The sequence below is a fragment of the Lottia gigantea genome (assembly GCF_000327385.1).
Source record: "Lottia gigantea unplaced genomic scaffold LOTGIsca_93, whole genome shotgun sequence".
Classification (NCBI taxonomy): domain Eukaryota; kingdom Metazoa; phylum Mollusca; class Gastropoda; family Lottiidae; genus Lottia; species Lottia gigantea.
The window spans coordinates 287,239-308,997 of record NW_008711042.1 but is presented as its reverse complement, the minus strand read 5'-3'; the positions used below and the strand labels follow the sequence as shown (position 1 = coordinate 308,997).

At 34.8% G+C, this 21,759-nt stretch overlaps 2 protein-coding genes across 2 annotated transcripts; one reads left to right on the top strand and one right to left on the bottom strand.

Annotated features, from left to right (window-relative positions):
- Positions 1-10,141: 10,141 nt before the first annotated feature.
- LOTGIDRAFT_134756 (hypothetical protein) lies at positions 10,142-15,318 on the bottom strand (the record flags this gene model as incomplete). Its single annotated transcript, XM_009068729.1, has 8 exons — positions 10,142-10,397; positions 10,730-10,908; positions 11,467-11,497; positions 11,899-12,010; positions 12,397-12,646; positions 13,350-13,543; positions 14,592-14,850; positions 15,157-15,318. The coding sequence occupies 8 exons, from the start codon at positions 15,316-15,318 to the stop codon at positions 10,142-10,144; spliced, it is 1,443 nt and encodes a 480-aa protein (XP_009066977.1).
- A 4,338-nt stretch (positions 15,319-19,656) lies between these two features.
- LOTGIDRAFT_223355 (hypothetical protein) lies at positions 19,657-21,537 on the top strand. The gene is made up of 2 exons (XM_009068728.1): positions 19,657-19,909; positions 20,471-21,537. Exons 1-2 carry the CDS (start codon positions 19,853-19,855, stop codon positions 20,810-20,812), a joined length of 399 nt encoding a protein of 132 aa, XP_009066976.1. The 5' UTR covers positions 19,657-19,852; the 3' UTR covers positions 20,813-21,537.
- The last annotated feature ends 222 nt before the right edge of the window (positions 21,538-21,759 follow it).

Below are 21,759 nucleotides of genomic sequence, written 5' to 3'. Positions count from 1 at the left end.
AGGCATGCGGCAAGTCTAGCAAGCGAATACACCCACCAGCAGCTTGATAAAGAGCTGAATGTGAACTGTAAACCACACTCTATCTGAGCACAAGCTAAAAAAAATGAAAAAAAAAACGAATGCTTATGCAATATCTCTTAAGAAAATCAGCGGATCCTCACCAAATTCAATAGTGCACATCTTCATAATGATACTGACACACATACTCAAGATCAAAAGAATCAATAGAGAATTGTAGTCTGTAGAGTGAGCATGAGGTAAATGTGAAGGATCTGACGGACAGACCGACTGGGGCAACTACAATATACGCCCATACTTACGTGTGGACGTATAAAAAAGGAAATGGAGGTTAGGATACAAGAAATGTAAAGAAACAATATGTATGTAGAATGTAGTCTTCTATGAAGGACATCAACATTAGTCAATTTTCTTTTAATTCAGACTTTTGAAGGATCTTGAACTTGAACAGGGATCTTTCTAATGTCAGCAACCTAATGGAAAACAATAAAATCTCTGTATCATTTCACTCTTTCTATATTCTAAGATCTGAAATAGACCACACCCTGTAATTAAATATTAATATTTTGCCTTAATTAAAGCCATTTTGTAATATGAAACTTTTCTTATTCATGAAAATTACAAATAAAATTTACCATGTACTGGTTTCTGTATTTGCTGGATATGTATTTCATTTCTTTTGGCCAGTAAAGTTCATTGACTTATTGCATTTGCCCAGTAAGGTTCATTGACTTATTTCATTTGCCCAGTAAGGTTCATTGACCTATTTTATTTGGCCAGTAAGGTTCATTGACTTATTTTATTTGGCCAATAAAGTTCATTGACTTATTGCATTTGCCCAGTAAGGTTCATTGACTTATTTCTTTTGCCCAATAAGGTTCATTGACTTATTTCTTTGGCCCAGTAAGGTTCATTGACTTATTCCATTTGCCCAGTAAGGTTCATTGACTTATTCCATTTGCCCAGTAAGGTTCATTGACTTATACCATTTGCCCAGCAAGGTTCTTTGACTTATTCCATTTGCCAGGTAAGGTTCTTTGAATTATTTTATTCACCCAGTAAGGTTCATTGACTTATTTCATTTGCCCAGTAAGGTTCATTGAATTATTTCATTTGCCCAGTAAGGTTCATTGACTTATTTCATTTGCCCAGTAAGGTTCATTGACTTATTGCATTTGCCCTGTAACAAGGTTCATTGACTTAATTCATTTGCCTAGTAAGGTTCATTGACTTATTTCTTTTGCCTAGTAAGGTTCATTGACTTATTGCATTTGCCCTGTAACAAGGTTCATTGACTTATTTCTTTTGCCCAGTAAGGTTCATTGACTTATTTCATTTGCCCAGTAACGTTCATTGACTTATTTCATTTGCCCAGTAAGGTTCATTGACCTATTTTATTTGCCCAGTAGGGTTCATTGACTTATTTCATTTGCCCAGTAGGGTTCATTGACTTATTTCATTTGCCCAGTAAGGTTCATTGACTTATTTCTTTTGCCCAGTAAGGTTCATTGGCTTATTTTGTTTGCCCAGTATGAAGGTTCATTGAACTTTTTCATTTGCCCAGTAAGGTTCCTTGACTTATTTCATTTGCCTATAGGTTCATAACACCTATTTTGCTTTCCCCTCAGGGTTCTTTGAATTATTTTATTAAACCAGCAAGGTTCATATGACTTATTTTGCTTTGAATTCTTTATTATTCCAGTGAGGTCACTCTTTTCAAACCAATTGTTCTGGTGAGGATAATGTAACCAAATGTATCACAAGAGAGTTCTCCCTTTATGTTGATAAATGAGATATAAATACTCTCATATCAAATGTCCACTTGTTGGAAATCAAGCTCCCAAACCACCCCTAATTCAAGTCTGCTGTTGTTATAACAATAATATCTCCCTAACAGAGAGGCTCTTAAAAACTAGCTCTCCCTTTCTCTGCTCTTTAGAGATCTCTTAGCCCACTATGATTTTACATGCGTGAAATCAAGCTCCATATTCCTGAAGATCCCCTCCTGTTTCAAGTGAGCTGTCCTCAGGAGCATTTTATATTCCAACTTGCATCAACAGCATAATCTATGTTCTTGCTTTCAGGATTGAAAGAGTTTTTTCCGGGGTTTCCAGGGTAAAGTCTGTTACTGTCATCTCATCTCTAATCAGCTTTCAAACCTGTACTCTTACACTGATTCCTAAACTCATTTCAAATTTCAATTTTAAATGTTTTTTCAAAAGTTGGAATTGTATTCATATGAACTTTGGAATTGGAATTTCTAATATCTTTTTACCTTTGAATTTCAGTCTTTCATTTTTTTCAGCTTTACAAAAGTAGAAAAGCTATTTCGTTAATGATTTAGTTCTTTTAAGTCACAGTAGTTAAATGATGAAAATTGAAGAAAAAGAATTTTGAAATCAGTGTAAAAATTTAGAAAATAGAAAAAAACCTGCAACTAAAACAAGCCATTAGTATTAGCTACAGTAATTATTACATCTCTTAGACACTCGCAAGCCAAAACAAAATACAAATTTTTAAACGTTGAGGGACTATAATGTTCATCTATAAATTTAGATATTATCTCAGTAATTCACCTATTTTTTTTTTTCTTCTATAATTACTCAAGATCTAAATTTCATATTTCTTCAATTTGGGTGAAAATCTGACTCCATAATTTTTAGTCTTTGAACTGTGAAATTTAATTTATTTCTCTGCAATTTTCATCGTAACTTTGTATTCAATTTCATATCATATTTTTCTAGTTTCAAGGTATGTCTAAATTTGGTAAGTTGATATTCAAATATAAATAATTCATCATTACCTAACCTAGAGAAATAAAACACCATTCATTTCATTTCATTTAAAATAGAATTTTTAATGTCAAATTTCAATATTTTCAGATTTTATTTATGCAATTGATTTCAAAAATTTGTATTTTGGGTTAAAAACTGACTGGAGTGAGATGACAGCAACTGTAAGAAAAACAAACCAGAATTAAAATTTTATACAAATCATTTAATTATTTACAAATAATTCTTCAATTTTTATAGCAATTTTCTTTTATCAATAAAACAAACTCAATATTTCCTCTCACATCTTCCTCAGCCAGTGCTCATGTTAGCTCAAAGCTCTAATGTTAGGCTTATTAGCGTGAAATTATAAATCATTCTAGCGGAATGAAATTAGTGCTTCTATAAGTAACCAAGTATTTTAACAGGACGCCTTTTAACATAATGCTTACATAAAGAGTCCATAGTACTTAGGTCAGCCAAAATATCTTAAGAAAAACAGAGCAATCATTTGACCACTGAAGAATGGTGAATTTTCACTTTTTTGACATTCATATTTCAAGTCTTATTAATTTGCGAAATAAATATTTAGACCGAAGACAATAAATTATGGTCTAGTGAAGATATTTCTATATTTGAATCTAAGGACGATTCAAAACATGAACATCAGTCTACTTCATTTTCAGGTAGAATAAATAGAAATATTGATATTTTACAATTTAGATTTATTTAGTGTTTATTACTGATTACACTACCTAAAAATACAGTAGACAACTCATGTTTATATTTTAAATCGTCCCCAGATGTACTCAAATATCTTCGTACAACTATCGTCAATTTCAAAATATTTATTTATGCTTGAAGCTACCAGTGAGAGGAAATAATCATAATATATAATACCATTACGAATAAATATATACAATAAAATATAATTTCTATTTACATTATTATGGATATAAAAAATAGATTCAAGCTCCATTATTTTCGAAGCCAGGGTCAAACAAAGACATTAGTGCATAGCTGGTTACAATTTCAAAACCAACATGACCTAAATATCATATTTGTGTTCACTACCAAAACTACCTCAAACCAAAGAAAGTTGCTGTCTCATGTTTATATTTTGAATTCTAAACTGTGCACAAATATCTTATTGTCACACAAAGACATTAGTACAAAGCTTGTATCAATTCAAAACCACCTTACATTAGTTTGTGTTTCACTACTACTAAAATTACCTCAAAGTATAGTTCTCTTGTTTATGTTTTCAATTTGCACCAATATCTTTGTTTGACATGAAACAACATTTTACAATATCACTGGGAAAAAACTGACAGATAATTCTCATCTCACACTAACTTAAGGTACAACTATTATTTAGTTTGCATGGCAGAGATCTGATAGCAACTGTCCCAATACAGACAATAGATGAGTAAAGAACAGTAGTTGTTTAATATCATACAGAATGAAATGATAGTTTAAGGATATATAGATAGAAAAGAAAACATTTAAACAAATAAGAAAGAAATGTAACAAAATGGATGGACTATTTTCACAACAGACAAACAAGAAATACAGGACAGAATAATGAAAAGATTATGTTAATTTGTGGGTGGGTTTGAAAGACCTGGTTTATGAAGAAGGTTTTATTTTCGATGTCTTAAATTATAATTCTTACCCTTCCCTACACTTGATCTACGTTTAAATCTTAAACTTAATCGTTTTCTCATTGTATTATTTTCATCAACCTTTTCTAATTTAGGTTCTTCCTTAGCTTTTTTAGATTTACGTCCAAATAAACTACTGACACTATCCTTTTTGGACAATTTACGTTTAGTATTTTCTTTGGCTTCTGCATCAGCCGCCTCCTCTTGTTTTTTGGGCGTAGTTTTGAGCCGTAGAAGACTCGTTTTGGTATGTTTAGACATAAGTTTATTAAGAGGTGTCACCATGACTCTTAAAACACGATTTTGCTCTGAACGTTTAACGGTATATTCTGGTAGCGCCCCTGCTACAGGGGTGACATGAATATCTTGAGAAAGATGGGGAGATATATGATCTGTAGTTGAAGATACAACATGTATACCTTGTTTTTCTGAACAAGTTGCTTCCAATCCCAGTATTCTCTGGTCTTTATCTTGTATTCGGGTTTGTGAACTCTCTACAGCTGATTTACTCTCTTCTAACATATTGTGCATCTCACTGATCACTTCAGCCTGAAAAGTTAAAGAATTATTTTTCTTTCTCCATCACAATTCTTTATCCTTGACAATCTCAAGGTGTAATGGCCTCCACCTAATACCTTGTGATCATTAAGTACAAAGAAATTTTTCTTGTATCACACGAGTCTGTTCAAGCAGAGATTTCCTTGGATCATACACTAGTGAAAACAGCCAATCAGAGCTCCTCCCACTTGAACCTGGTACTGTCAAAAGATATCCATAGATAGCGTACACTAACTTTGGCAATAAAAAGTGATAGGCATTTTAACATGAATATTACAGACTAAAAGCTTAGTCCAGCTTAGAAAATGGTGAAATATTCAGGTAATATACTGACAATTTTAACAATACTGGTGTCCATTTGGTATATACAGGTAAATATCACCTAGTCCTAAACTATACTGTCTGATTTCCAAGGGAGATAACTGACCTGTTTTTCTAGTTTTTTCTCATCTTCCTCGATAGCCTCCATTAATTTACTAATTTCTTCATTCTTCTCCTGTAATGTTTCACCTAACTCTTCTATTGTTGTTTCCTATAACAGCACATGAAAAATAACTTTACAATGTTTACAAAGAGCCCCCACTTCCACAGCATAAACCAAATAGATATGGAACAAAACTTAAGTCATTCTGAACAGGTTTCTCCTTGAGTATTCAATTCTTAGTCTGGCCTCTATCTGCAATGTAATATCTGAATATGGTATCAGATTATGGGATATTCCTAAACTTTTATCTTATTAAGGATATACATTTGTATATTGTAGGGAGAACCTACCTGGTCATGTACAGTATCCTTAGCTTGTTGTAATTGTTGACTTAAAACATCTAATAATTCACTATTAGCTATTTCTTCTTTAGTATAGCCACTCGCTGCTAGTGTCTAGGTGAATAAATAGATTTTAATAATTCATTCATTTAAAGGAAAATTATCTGATTGTATTCTGTAGGGTTGATTATCATTAAGGTGGAAATAGATGAGATATGTGTATAATGCAGGATTGTTATTAGAAGAAGAGTCAATCATCCCCATAGCTATTCTTGTGTATTGACTTCTATTCTCTATTGTATTAGAAGAAGCTAATCTTTGCCAATAGCCATTCTTGTGCATTGACTTCTATTTTCTAATGTACCAATAATCCCACTGAATAGTTACTTACAATACCTCATCAAGTAAAGGTAATTAGCAAATCATTATTTCTCAAAGTTGATTATCGTGATCTACAAATATTGGGATGAATAAATTGAACAATGACGTTAGATATTGTGGTTTTCTAAAAACCCTGGACCCCGTTTCTCAAAGAGTCGTGCAACTAAACTTGAACGTTAAGTGAGGAAAAACGTTATTTTTGGTGTTATCAAATCATTAATTTACAACGTTTATGCTAGCACGTAATCTACAATATTTTGAGAAATGGGGTCCTGAGCTCTACAAACATTCTTCCCACCATTATTTTAAAGAACTTACATGTTGAACTTGTTGACGTAATTCTTCGATATTTTTGGTTAAATTCTGGTTTGTTTTTTCTAATTCATGAAGTTTACGTTCACCCTTGTCCTGTAAATTAACAGAATTAAAAAATAAGGAATAGAATTATTGATGTCAGTGATACGATGTGAGAAGTATGAACAAATCATGTGACCATCAGTCATGTATAACTCCTGTCATACATCCCAGTCACTCATACAGAGATTGACAGTGAAATGGTCTAAACTTGACCTCTAGTTGTGTTCACTTATTGCTACACAAATAACAGATATGGCCTCAATTCTGCATGCCGACTTGCACTGAGACTTAGTCTAACGGATCAAGGGATTGATGATTTTGTCCAATCAATGCCAAGGTGACACTAGTCCAAACTGTTCCTTTAGGATGACATTCGAATGGTGGTCTAATTCTGAAATGATCAAATTGTGAAAAAAACCTCCACTACCTACCTTCTGTTGAGTAAGTTGTGTCATGTTTGATTTTGAGTCAGCCAGTTTAAACTCTAAAGATGTTTGTAGTTTAGTCATAGATTCGTTAGTTTTCGTCAATCTAAAAACTTCAGCATTTAATTCTGTTATCTCTTTACTCATTCTCTCACATTTCTCGTTCAAATCCTGAAAATATTAAGCAGGGTTTAATAAACAAGTGCAGAACGTAGTTTTAGTTAGTAGATCTGATTAAATATCAATTCACATTGTGCTTTCAATTTTTCATCAACTCAGCATTTCTGATGACCATTTCATAATCTGGAATAAGTGTCTGCAGCTTGAGAAGCCCTCCTTTTTTTTGGTCTGGTGTAGACCTTCTCAGCAAGAGTCAAACAGAGTTGCTTGCCCTTGCTGTCATTTGACAGGAAATGGGAATGCGTCGAACGACATGAATAATAAAACATGGTCTAATGTCTACTGTGTTTTTCGACATAGTGAATCCCTTTTTTTGGATCACCCCAACCCCCAAGGACACTATTATAAAAGAAATTCCCATTCATACCTTGACTTTAAATTCCTCGGCTTTCAGTCTAATAGCAGGAACCCATTCATCAGTATTCTCATCATTCTTATCTCCCCTTGCTCGTTTCCGTGGACGATGTATCGACTCCATCAACATCTTGACTCTTTCTTCCACGATTTCCTCTTGTTGAATTTTATTTTCTCGTAACATGTCACTGAGTTAATAGAAATTAGACCATGTCACTTGAGTTAATAGAAATTAGACCATGTCACTTGAGTTAATAGAAATTAGACCATGTCACTTGAGTTAATAGAAATTAGACCATGTCACTTGAGTTAATAGAAATTAGACAGTGGGAGTTAGTTGAGAATTTGCGATTTATCACATTGTTATTTCAGGGAGCTGCACTGGTTCAGTGAGATAGGTACTTGCCCTTTAACTTGAAGGTCCAGGGTTCAATCCTGTTGAGATGATACCTTTCTGATTTTAAACTGGTTTTGCCTTGTCAGTTATGCATCTTGGAGGCATTGACAAGAAAAAACCTAGGCCTAGTTTGCTTTGTAAGTTTAACTAACTTCATAAAATATTTACAAGTTGACCCTCAGCTCTCCATCTATCCACATGATAAATAGAGAGGGCCACCATTTTTCTTCACCTACCCTGAACCCTTATCAGAACTACTAATTCTATCAGGTGATACAGGATAATATGAGAGCAAGGATTTCATCATCATTGGATCAACTTGTTTTAATTTGAACAATATTTCAGCCATTTTTTGTATGACCAAATGACCTCAGAAGCACTTAAATAATCTTACTTGTAATTCTCCTCTATAGAAACTATCTGTTGCATCATTTCTTTACAAACTTCCTCTCTGATTCTAGCCTCCATCATAGCTCTCTCCTTTCTCTCCTCTGACAGCTGATTCTGTAGATGTTCTATTATATTTAATGCCTCCTACAAAAGAAGAACAATTTTTTGTTTCTGTTCCTTCCTTCAAAATCAAGTTGTAGACATGATAAAAGAATCAATATCGGGGTGGTTAGAATGGGACAACAGACAGAGATATAATGTGCATGTTAAAGAACCTTAACAGTTAGAAATTGCTAAATAGTGGGCTAATGCTGCTTTCCTAGTAAAAATTTCCCTCATTGCAAACAGCAGGGCATGAAATGAACTGAGATGTTCTGTAATGATATATACCACTTGATATATGTACTTATTCTGACCTATCTCCAACTTGTTGATGCCTTAATACTTAGTCTTGGCATTCTATGAGTAGAACAGGATAGATGAACTGACTGTAACTACCCTACAACTCAATCTCAGAAATCCTGTGATAATATGTCCTGTACCAACCTGTAATTCTGACATGCTGACATCTAAATTCTCCTCTTCTGTATCTTCTTCTTCTGTAGTTTCAACAAAGTGACTGTTATATTTCATCATAGCACCTACAGATAATAAACAATAGTATAACTGGGAAAATGAAATGAATGGAGTATTACGTCTTACTTTCCTGTACCTTGTTGGCTAATGAAGACGGGCAACGCCATGCAGGGATTACCCTCTTTTTCGATTTCCAACTGTCGAGCCTGTAGTACACAGGGCCTTGGCTTATTGTCCCATCAGAACGACTTGACACTTTTTCCATGTTTTAGAGCATCAGTGACGAGGAAACAGGGTTGAAAAATAGAAATGATTTATAAGATATTGTTTTAGTTTTTGAGATATCTGGTTTCTGATGTACCAGGGTTCAATCCTGTTGAGATGATACCTTTTGATTTTAAACTGGTTTTGCCTTGTCATTTATGCATCTGGGAGGGGTTGGCATGGAAAAGCATCTAGTCAGTCAGATGGAACATTAAACCTAGGCCTAGTGAACTTTGTAAGTGAAACTAACTTTATAAAATATTTACAAGTTGACCCTCAGCTCTCCATCTATCCACATGATAAATAGAGAGGGCCACCATATTTCTTCACCTACCCTGAACCCTTATCAGAACTACTAATTCTATCAGGTGATACAGGATAATATGAGAGCAAGGATTTCATCATCATTGGATCAACTTATAAATCATGGTTAATTTTTTTGGTGTGTAAAGCATGGCAACCTTATACAAAAATTCGGAATTTCAGAAAAAGAAAAATAACAGGCCATAATCAGATACCTGCACTTCTACAAATTTCTGCAACTGAAATGAATGGAGTTTTAAGGCACCATGTGGGCTACTAGTAATGAAGACGGTTCTTCAATTGAAGTCTGTGAAACTTACCAGGAGTATCCCACATTATAGATGGTTCTCTACTTCGTAATGATTTATTAGCTATAGTTTTAGGTTTAGAGATATCAGGTTTTTGATGTACCACTACCTACAGATAGAAAGAGATAGAATCATTGACGTAACACTTGATGCTGATCAAATTGATTAGAAATCATCTGTTAAATGGAGTTAAACATCCTACTCAATAGCATCTACATATAATTGGGCTAATGAGGACAGGCAATGCCAGGAAAGTGCACTGAGGGAAGTTTTGTCGAAAAAGCAGCACTTGGAACACTCTTTTCAATTTCCAAATGTCAAGGGATCTTTAAGGTGCACAGTCTATATGTAGCACCCAGGGTTTGCTTTTCCATATTTGCTGAGCCCCTGCTGCTCCCTATCATTAACAGGGAAGTAAGGTGTAATAAATCTAGGGGTACTTATAATTGTTCATATAATGTAAGCCCCAGCAATTAAAACTCACACTTGTAAATGAAAAGTTTTTGAAATATGAACGTACCTGTTTAGCTATGGCTGAGAATTTAAATACGTGTAATGTTTCATCAAACATACTAGCACATTGATTAACATTAACTATCATAGCAGCTTTACCTCGACCACAGAAAAAATTCTGAAACAGTCTGGTTAGTTTACTGTCTCGGAACGGAATTATTCTATTGTTCTCTCTGAAACACAAGAAGTGCAATCTAATTATATATCAGAGGAAATCTCGAGGACTTCTGGGTTGAGGGCTCAATATCATCATTGGATGAGGAAGTTCCTTTGTACATTGTTTAGAAAAGATACATCCTACATATCAAAGTCAGAAGAAAACAAACTTTTACAAGGAAATTTTTCAGGTGCTCCTGGACCCATTCCTCCAGCCTGTCCTTGGCATTGATCTTTCTCGGATTATCTGAACCCATTTTCAACTGGGTTCAACTGACGAAAAACGTTTTAATTGTACCCATTAAGAACATCACACAAATGAACACTAAGTTATAAATTGAATACTTACTTGTGGTTTTGGTTAAAACGTAACATTTCTATACACCGACCTAGAGTCATTAATGATGTATTGATATTACCAGCTTCCTTCAGTCTGTCTCCCTGACTTAATGTTTTACTTGATCTTTCTGAACCGGCCAAATCACACAGAGATAACCTACAAACAGAGGGATCATTCAATATAACATTCTAGAAATTTTGTCAAGGGCAACAACTCTGTGTCCATGATGATGTGTAAGCATTCAAAGGTATGACAATAATACTGTGGACAGCAAGGTTAGTGAGTGTAATCTCAACATACTGAAAGATTTAAATAAAGATGACATCCAGCTTTCAGTTTCCCAAAAGTTTCAATAAATATTGATCAGGCCGTGGGTCAGACCAAGGTCTGAAACGTTGAAACATAGTGGCTTATTCAGTACACAATACCAGGGGAAAAAAAGATCAGTGATGTCGAGTTAACCTATTTCAGACTTCACACCCCCCTGGACCTTTCACACACCAAAATTTGTTTCATCCACATTTTCGGCATGCGATGATGTGAGGTGCTCTCTCAATTCAAAATAAATTCTTCTCCTACACCAATTGGCCACACCCCTGACACCCTAGTCCCACACCCCCAGGGGGTGAAAACACTCCAGGCTGGGAACTGGATGCAGGGCTGCTACAAAGATTTTAGTATAAAGAATTGAAGGTGTGTACTTACATACTAACTCTGGCCATTTTAGGATTACCATTGTCTAAAACTCGGATTATCTTGATGTTAAATATACAGTGACTGGAATATATAACAGATGTTGGTTCAGGTTTTAAGATTTTTAGATAGCCAACAATCAGTCAACAGGGTCAAGGCATGGATGTCTAAACAGAACCTTAAGCTTTGAGATGTTCATGGGATTGTTAAGTGGTTTTGTAGTGTTTGAATATGTATCTAGGCATATAACAAAACACAAGACAATATTATGGAATATAACACACTTCTTTAATAAGGTTGGGCACATAACGTTTCAACACAATATACACGTGTCATCATCAGATGTAATGATGTAATCTTATATGTATCTAGGCACTATTTATACCATTCCAGCTTTCTGTCAAATGCTGTGGTTCCTGTAATTATGGAAATACTGAATAATATGAGTCGTAATATGAAACATATAAATATTACAATCCACCAACCTTCTAGAGGAGCTATGATTAAGTTTGGTACAAGCTGTACTGAGATTTCTCTGACCGATGTTTAATATTTTATACGCTTCATCTGCTGTAGTTACATTGACTTCTTTTAGGCCTGAAAATTTTATTAAAACATATCATTACTGTATACACTAACATGAATTTTCTTTAGTTAAAGATTGGTTTCCTTATTTATTTGTATGTATTAGCATTAAGGGAACTCCTATCGATTTGATAATTGCTACAGAAGTGATATACCTTGTTTCCATCATGCTAAAAATATATTCTTGAACTGAGTTTTTATCCAGAGATCAGAGCCAAGGCATGTATTTAGTAACTTTCATCAGACAAATTGTGGATGTGGGTTCAACATACAATCTCTCTATTTCTTTAACCAGAAACACCCCATAAATATAAGATTTATGCTGATAGACAAGGCTTTGTCAAATCTTGTTGATAAAGCTACAAGATTACGTGTGGATAGATTGGATTTCATCTCACCTTTGATATAAGGACTTCCATTTTTATCATCACTAAGTCTTAAGACTGGACGTTTAGCGTTCTTCTTTTTAGGCATAGGTTCTAGTAGATCAAAGATCTGTTCATTATAAATCTCGGCAAAACTACACCAGATAGAGAATCGTATCTGGCCCTGGTCTTCTACACTTATCTTAGTTTCTTCACGGATTCTGTTTTCTATATCAAAAACATCTACGAGAGATTCTGAAATAGATAAAACAATAGTCTCATCCTCATGTTTTGAATCAATCTGAATCTAATATAAGATTAAAATTTGGGGTTTTTTTTTCCCCCCTATTTTCCTTCTCCATTATAATCTAACATGCCAAAGTCCTGGTATTATATTTTCATCCAATCAAAGCAAGTCATATATGAGATTCAAAGCATACCTTTAGATTCTCTATCAACTGTAGACATATTAGAACTCTCGCTACACGTTGTTGTATTACCCTGAGATATATCAGAGGCATCTTCTCCTAGTAACATCATTACATTACTGTCCTGGAAAACAGCAGGTATACATAAGGTATGGGTACACTAACAGAAAAACTTTTTCAAACTTCATGCGCTAGGATGTCCTAGGTTCTTATCCTCATCACGGATTCTAGGACATCCTAGCGCTAAGATTGTTTCGAGAATACGTGACCCGACTTGTATGACAGTGTTATTAATCCCAGAGGTTGTTTCACCAGTCAAATTTATAGAGGAGCTTGTCAATAACTTAAACATACTATTCTAAATAAATTCCAAGTGAAGCAAGCAAGAACGCAAGCAATATTCCTTTGACACTGTCACTGCACTACTACAAAGAATAGGTCAAGAATCATTGTAATATCAATGGACGTTTTGCAGCTGAATTTCTGATATGAGAATGAAAATGAAAATTCTTATATTTTTTCTTATTTTACTGGCATAATCATTAGAAATAAAAAGACCCTTACATCTTCAAGGCTCATCTTCATGATTCTCTCTTTAATTTTCTTCTCCATTTCAGCTTCTTCTGTGTTTAACTTGGACACATCCATAAACATCTTGGGTTTTAACGTGATACCATATAACTGTTTATTGTTGATACTGTTAAATAAGACATCTAAAGCTCTGGGTAGGATACCAGCATCTGACTGCTTACCTAGAATATAACAAGTTGGAAAGTTGTATGTGAATAGGCACCACGGGTTTGAATCCTCCCCTCCTCTAGGCAAGACAATTCTGAGAGTTTGCAGAATATCTTAACTGTTATTCCAGAAAGTTATCATACAACCATTGTAAATAACATTCAAGCCAAATAAAAGTTTAATTGTTATGAGTGTCCAAAATATAGAATAGACCTACATTAACCAGAAAACCTTTGCAGCTTTATCCAAAAAAACCTTTGCGGCTTTATCCAAAAAAACCTTTGCGGCTTTATCCAAAAAAACCTTTGCGGCTTTATCCAAAAAAACCTTTGCGGCTTTATCCAAAAAAACCTTTGCAGCTTTATCCAAAAAAACCTTTGCAGCTTTATCCAAAAAAACCTTTGCAGCTTTATCCAAAAAAACCTTTGCGGCTTTATCCAAAAAAACCTTTGCAGCTTTATCCAAAAAATTCCATGCTTAGTCTATCAAGAACATTTGAGCACTAGTTCTATAGTAAAATATGATATCTCTCAGTTACTGAGTGTTAACACTGTGTAAAGCCTATATGATATACTAGACAGGGCAATACACTGGCTATATATCACGGCTTCACACTTAAATTTTGCGCAGTGATTGTCATCATTGAGATATCATTTCTTAAACATAATTTGATCCAGGTTTTTCAGACTAACTGTAGCATTTTGAATCTGTTATCATACCTAAGCTTATACATTAGTGTAAAAATCCCCTAATAAAAAACATATATGCTTTATATTAACAGACCAAATTACAGACCAATCCATACATCCAGGGCCTGCAAGCCTAAGACAACTCAATGAATTGCATTAATAACTACATTCAGAGGCTATACATTAAGCCAGCAAAGTTTTGATATTCATCAAAGATTAAAAATAACAAATAAAACAGCCATTATTCACAAGAATCCTGTCTACCAGCTGATCACTGACCAAACCAATGGAATTGATTTTTCCCGAATTGACAGCTTGGTCAACTAGATTTTGAGGAAAGAGTCTCAATTCAGCAGGTATGAAATCAACTCACCTTGTATAGTGTATGTTTTACCAGAGCTAGTCACACCATACGTAAACACCAGACAATTCTGACCATCAATAAAATCACGAACCAAACTCAACATGGTATCATCGAAAAACTCCTTCTGTGTCGTATCTTCGTCAAAAATACGAGAGAATGTAAATTTATGTGATGTCTTGCCTAAACCATGGGCGTAATGTTTGAAGGTGTGAGAATCTTTTGGTGCCTTTGTTAAAATTGTATTATCATCCATGATATCAATACATTCCTGCAATGAAAATATTTTCATGTTAAATCCAAAAAAGAGACAAATGTTATTTTTGCAAGTAAAATTTTGTCCCTTTTTTCATAATTAACAATCTGTCCTAGTGGGGAAAGAGAGTGTTGCAATAAAAATAGCTGTCCTGATGTTGCTTATAAGCGAAACATGCCGTAGAGGCAGAATGAGATGAACCTTTAACAATTGGGACTGGCATTGTTTACAATTTTCTTTGATGAATTTTTAGATAGAAAAATTTGTCAAGCTTCAAAACTACTACAAGATAAACAAAGGTTATTTAACACCAGAACTCACCTGATTCTCTCCCCTTTCTGTTTCTGCGTCAGAAAAAGGGCGAATTCTGAGGTAACATTTCATATGCTCTTCCCCAGCTTCTACATTGGACGAAGATTTCTTGAAGACAGAGGCCAGATTCTTCCTGGTATCGGCAAAAAAATCTGATTCAGTTTCATCCATGGGTTTCTCAAGACCTGTAGCCATGATCTCTGAAAACATTCTTCTATGGCTTGGTTCTCCCATTTTTATCTTGAAAACAAAAACCAAAGTGGATAAAAATAAAGGCGTGAAAGTTTGTGACCTCACAGCCAATCACATTCAATGCATATTTGACTGGCTGGGTCTACAAAGCGCTATCAAACTACCATAAGTAACATGATAACACTACAAATAGATAGTAAGGTAATACTACTACAGTACATGTATCACGTTTGTAACTTGTGTAAGTTATTAATGTAGGGAGGCTATGCTATAAACACTAATAACTAGGCAAATCAGAAGTTTTAAATTGGACAAGTACCCTTTAAGATGAGCATATATCATCATTGAATTCAATTTATTTGTAATCACTCCTTATTTTCCAAACATTCACTTTATTTCAGTAGCTGGTTGATTCAAAGGACTGACTTCTGCTTTTGAAACTTCTGGGCTTTGTTTAGTTCAAAATTCAAATGAAATATGGATAATATATCAAGTAGATCTACTTGTGAACTAATGGTCCAGTATGCATGTTAGATAGGCCCGAGATATCTATATCTTTAGCCAGGTATTTTTTTCTTTCTTTATTTTTAAAAATATAAATAACAATATCGACTCCGCTCCACAACCACAGTTCACAAACAGAAAATTTGTGTCTTTTTTCGAATCATGCTCCCAAAAGCGTGGCTAAAATACATCCGATAGTCATTGCATACTTACTCTTTTGTTATCGTACTAAAATGACATCTGATTTGATTTTGGGAGACCTTTATTTTCTGTAAAGATGATCAAGTTTATTTTGTCGACATCTTTCTTTTTTCATCATTGGCGCTAAGTTTGAAAAATCAACCAATGAATGAAGATTACATCAAGGGACGTTACTCGCATTTAAACTTCCGGTCTCTTGAATACAAACTGAAAGTAGATTATAAAATGTATAAAGTACGCCAAGTTGTCTTCAGATTTATAAGCGGTTCTATGGCAATATAAAGGAAGTTGTAGCTGATTATTCGTATTTTGGCCAAGTCAGGGGCTATAACCTAGATTCTCTCAAATTAGTCGAATTGAACTCTCCCCATTTAGCTTCCACGATTTAATGGGGTCTTCTAATAGACTTTTTTACCACCCGTTGTTCGATTTAACAATAGAAAGTGGTATACAGAAAGTGAACCATCTTTACATACCAAGACTGGTGAACAGACAGTTGCGTTTCTATGCATCTAGTTTGAGGGGGTGGGGCGTGTAGGGTTCACAATCAAGTTATCAAGGGGGTCTCAAAGACATGACATGGCGGTGAAACTCGGCCCGGGGTGGTGTCGTGGCGTGAGTTACTCTATCTCCTTCATTCTTCCAAACTCGTTCTGATCCTGGTAATTGGTTGCTTGGTAGCCATTGGAATATGAAAACCCCAAGACCATTTTATTTACAGAAGCTCCAGGCATGGGAATTTCTTTCGGATAATTGATGCGATTAGCTCAAATTGAGCTCTAGCCTATGGATTGAGGAAGCAATTAGCTTAAGAGAAGAAAAGAAACGACTATATTTTTCAAGGATAACAACTTAGGTTCACAGTTAAAGATCCTTTCTACCCGCTGGTCCTTGACCAGACCTCTTGGCATTGATCTTTTCAGAATTACCCATTTACAACTAGGTCGACTGGAATTATATCAGTACAGATGACTTATTCAAGGTCACCGAACACACTTTCGATCGAAAAGACGAATATGATTCCTTTACAAATCAAGAAAAAGTTTACATTACTCGGTTAGGTATTTTCTTTGTGCAGATCTTTTGAATATCAATAAAATCTTGTTTTTAAGAAATGTTTAGTCGGTTGTCATACAGATATCGACTGATAGAAATCAGACTAAATTGACACGGTTTAAAGGGAAAGAGTTGTCTAATCATTGGCTTCACTTCTGCTGATAAGATTTTAATTTCAACAAACGATAAATTTAATTCCACATGACTTGTTAGCAGGAAAATATAAAGCCTGGGTCACCATGTATACTAATAATTACGCACCCCATGGAAGTAACGCCTAAATTGTCAGGGCGCTTCCCAAGACTGGGAGTACCAATAGGGGACAAGTTGTCGAGGTTCAGACTTAAAATGCTATAGTTCTGTGGAGCGGATTAGGCGCAAGCGTATAGAACGTCCGAGAAAGTTCTCCACAAAGAATATTTTGTGTCAGAAAGACGTCCCGAGCATTCATTTGATAAGCTTAAAGAGGTATGTCATGGCTCATAGTAAGATATGACTTTGATCTATTCAGATTATAAAGCCACCTTCACTTATCACCAGGGACTGGACACAATTTTTCTGGCATGACTTTTGAATGTTGTAGATGGGGAACACTTCAAGGTTTTATTTGCGTCGTTCTGGTTTTCATGTCTGCTGCCTGTCACTCCCGTGAGTGATGTCATACAAAGTCTAGATACTTTCTTTACATTCCTATAACCTTGTAATAATGTTTTAAACTACGCCATGGATTAAACCAGTGATTATAGGGCGTGTACATTAAAGGGACAGATGTGCCATTTTAAGGGGTTGATTTTAGTCTTGAATATATGTAAATGATATTGAAATGTAGCGTATTATAATGTAATATACATACAGTATAGTATACACCTACTAGACAGTGACTGACTACTGACTATAATGACAGTTTTGGAGCTTCAATGTGTGATAACCACAAAGTCTGGTGATATAAACCACTTTTTGAATAATCACAAGAAGTTAAATCTTATCAACAGTTTTATCTTTAAACACAATTTCTCCATTTAAAGAGTTGATCTGAACACATGTACTCCAATATAAGCGTGACATGAATTTGTAAGTCAGGTATGTGGGAAAGGGGCTCAGATAGTGAAAGAGTCTACGAGATACATAAAATGTTCAATGTTCGTTCTGAACTGTTAATCACAAATCTCATTCAAAAACACTCTGGATTTGTATCGCATTTTGTCTATTTTCTGTAAACTTCTCTTTGAAACTAGTTTTTTGTTTTGGCACCATTGTTTTATGTCGGTGATCAAATAGTTGTTCGGACCAATACCAATTGGCTGCAGGCAGTGCAATTCCAATACCAGAAGCAGTGCTGAGGTAGTAAATCTTCATTTTTGTTTTTAAACTCTGTATGTTTTAACAACTTTTGCTGATCTATTCAACTGTTTATGAAACTATGTACATAAAAAACTAATTGAACATTATTCGAACTGAATGATTGTTATTGATATAGATGTAAATATTGAACACTTGAGATTTGATTGATTCTCAACAAACTGATAATGGACTATACACAAACCCTTACTTCTGATCAAATTACAATATAAATATTAGGGCTTGATAGTGTCACGTAACTAAGAGCAATACTTCTTAAGATGGTAACTTCTATACTTCCGGTTGTGATTCGATTCCACTCTTTGGATATTCATAGCCTTATCAGTGGCCCAACTACTATAAGGACTGATTGAACCAAGTCCACGGGCCCCACCCTCAGAACAAAATTGAAATTGTAAAAAATATACCAAAGTATCTATAAGGTTTACACACAATATAAAGTGGTTCACAACTCATGTCGGGCCCTATATTAAGGGCAATATAATACACTACTGAATGACACTCTTTAAATCTTCCATTAACAGGCATTAAACTGACTTACAGAGGGGTCTCAAAATTCAGGTGAAGAAAGCACATTTCACAGTGGATGGGTCTCTACCCACTTTAGTTCACGGTCCTCCACTCATCTATAGTTGAGCCACTGAGCATTATAAGAAGAAGGTGTTTCCACCAACAAAACCAGAACTGTAACACTCAACATTCCAAATATATTCCACAAGTAAAACTATTATGTATGAAACCCTTTGAGTTTGTGATATTCTTCTATGTATTTTGTATTTATAATTTTCAATAATTGAGTGGGGCAGGCCATCTTCATGTCGGTAGAAAAGCCATTACATAAATAATATCAGAAAACACTTGTAGATGAAAACAAGAATGAACATAAAAAAAAAAAACAAAAACACACCCCCGTTACAGAAAATTTTCACTGTGCTAGGTTATATTACTATAATGTACAACCTACATGGTTCTTATTGGAGGCCTTATGAAATATTTAAAACATCTGAGACATTGTCGTCTGTTCGTCGCCATCTTGGAATCAATAACATCTAATAAATAGATAAACAAAATCATCTGAAAGAAACATATATCAATGGTTGTTTACACAACAAAGTATTGTCTCCATGTGAACTTCCTGCCACACCGACTTCATATTGTTGAGCATCAGAGCGCGCTGCTCCAGTCGTCTGAACCATCACAGCTTCTCACGTCTGCGTTTTGGCGCCTTTGACTAGTAGGCTTTCACTGTCTAAGAATTCTGCGGACTTCTATAAAGTGATCTGCAAATTTGGCACAAATTTGAATCGGGGGAGAGTCGGTTTCATCAACTATAATCCAACGGTCGAGATAACTTCATTCTTATTTAGTATTCGGTGACAGAATAAACAGAAAAATGGCAGATTTAGATATGGTCAATCGAGATCCAAATAATCTGAACAACCATCTTCAGGTGAGTACTTATATTAGAGAAATATTCTGGATATCATGGAGTTATCAACTGGCAATTCGAGTAATGTATATGTCGTCAACAACGACCGAGAGAGAGCTCAATTTCAGCTTTACATTTATAAAGCTATTTTCAGAATCAGACTTCAGAATCTAATTTACTACAAATTCAACATAAAAGTGCTATGTAGATTCCAACTACAGTTATATCCATCGATAATTAACCATCGATTCTCTTAACTTTAGACAAACCAGATTTGAATTTTCATTCTGAAAAGGGATGCTGAAAAGATCTATCATTCCAAAAAGCATCATTATAGACAACTATATTACTATTAAAAGAACGTGGTTAAGCTCGATATTTCTTTAAAAGAGTATAGGGGAATTTCATTTCATTGCACACTGCATCGTGTTATTAGTCCTATAGCAATGACCCCTAATATACCGTTATCATTTCATTCACGTCATATACCTTCATCCAACAAAATGAAAGACGTAATTTCATACCATTTTAGCAGAGGCCATAATATGATATATCGATATACATTATTTTTTATCTTTCCAGATATGTTTCGATGACGTGATTGGTGAACCTGAAGGAGCTCACAGTGCTGATTGCGTCTTTCGGAATTCATACAAGTGTTATAACGGCGGCAAAAACTGCTGTTACATGTTCCTCACGTTTCTGTGTGGTCTACCACTAGCCTTATGTTGGGGATGTGAGTTCGCGATGATCACTTTCCAACACGTCTGGCAGATTACACCATGTCTTAGAGTGTTTATGATCAACTTGGGTTGCTGTCAGAAGTTCCTCGGAAGCTGCGTAAACTGCTGTTTGGCGCCAATCTGTGAAACTTGTGGGTTGTTTTTCAGTAACATCAAAGTTTCCAACGCTGCGACAACTTGAATGTCTTGGCAGTGACTTTTTATTAGACGTTTTTGTGACTTCATTAAACAACAACGATCTGTTTCAACTGCAGTCAGACAACAATAATTTTTTGCACTACGGTAACATCCAAATACCAACACATGCAGTTAATAAAGACAAAATATGATCTCAAAATAAAATCGTCTCCTAATGTGCTAATGACCAAGACAATCGGTAGCAAACTTTCAGTATCCATCCTCCAAGATTTACTAATGTCGTTCTCTGTTACTGTATCCGTTTTCATCATTACCTTCGTTGAAAGTCGACAAGCTAAATTTGACTTCAGTATTATGATTTTAACATATTTACATTACTATCTATATGTTTTCTGTTTTCTCCAGAACTTTGTGATAACGATCCCATAAAAACCAACTCTCGTCTCAACTATCTAAGCTAATGGTGCGGGCACACGATCGGTCTTGGTCGGAGATATTTGTCGCCGACTAGTCTTGTCATGAGTTTCGCCGACCGACTATGTCGATAATCAATCTTATGAATGAATCTGATGAATGTCTTGCAGACAACAAAGCAATCGGCGACAAATATGAAACTGATTTGATACTATAAATCTAATATTCTAATATCCTGATCAGCCTTTTTCATCCCCATTGGACCAAACCTGTTGGGATCAGGTAGTATGGAGGTTGAGTGGTTCAGTTCATAAATATTTTTATTGTTATTCTTATATAAAATGAGTTATTTTTTGTATATCTTTTCTTTTCGTAAATGCATCATTCCATGTCCATGGATGCTTGTGTTTAAGTAAACAAATAAATCTTAATACAACAAAATTGGTAGGCCTAGGCGTGTCAATCATGGATTATTTATAAATGGTTTGAGATCTGATATTCCATCAGGCGAGTTAAAAGAATTCTTTTTTGACTTGCTGAATGACCTTAACATTCCAATAAAGAAAAGCCATATAA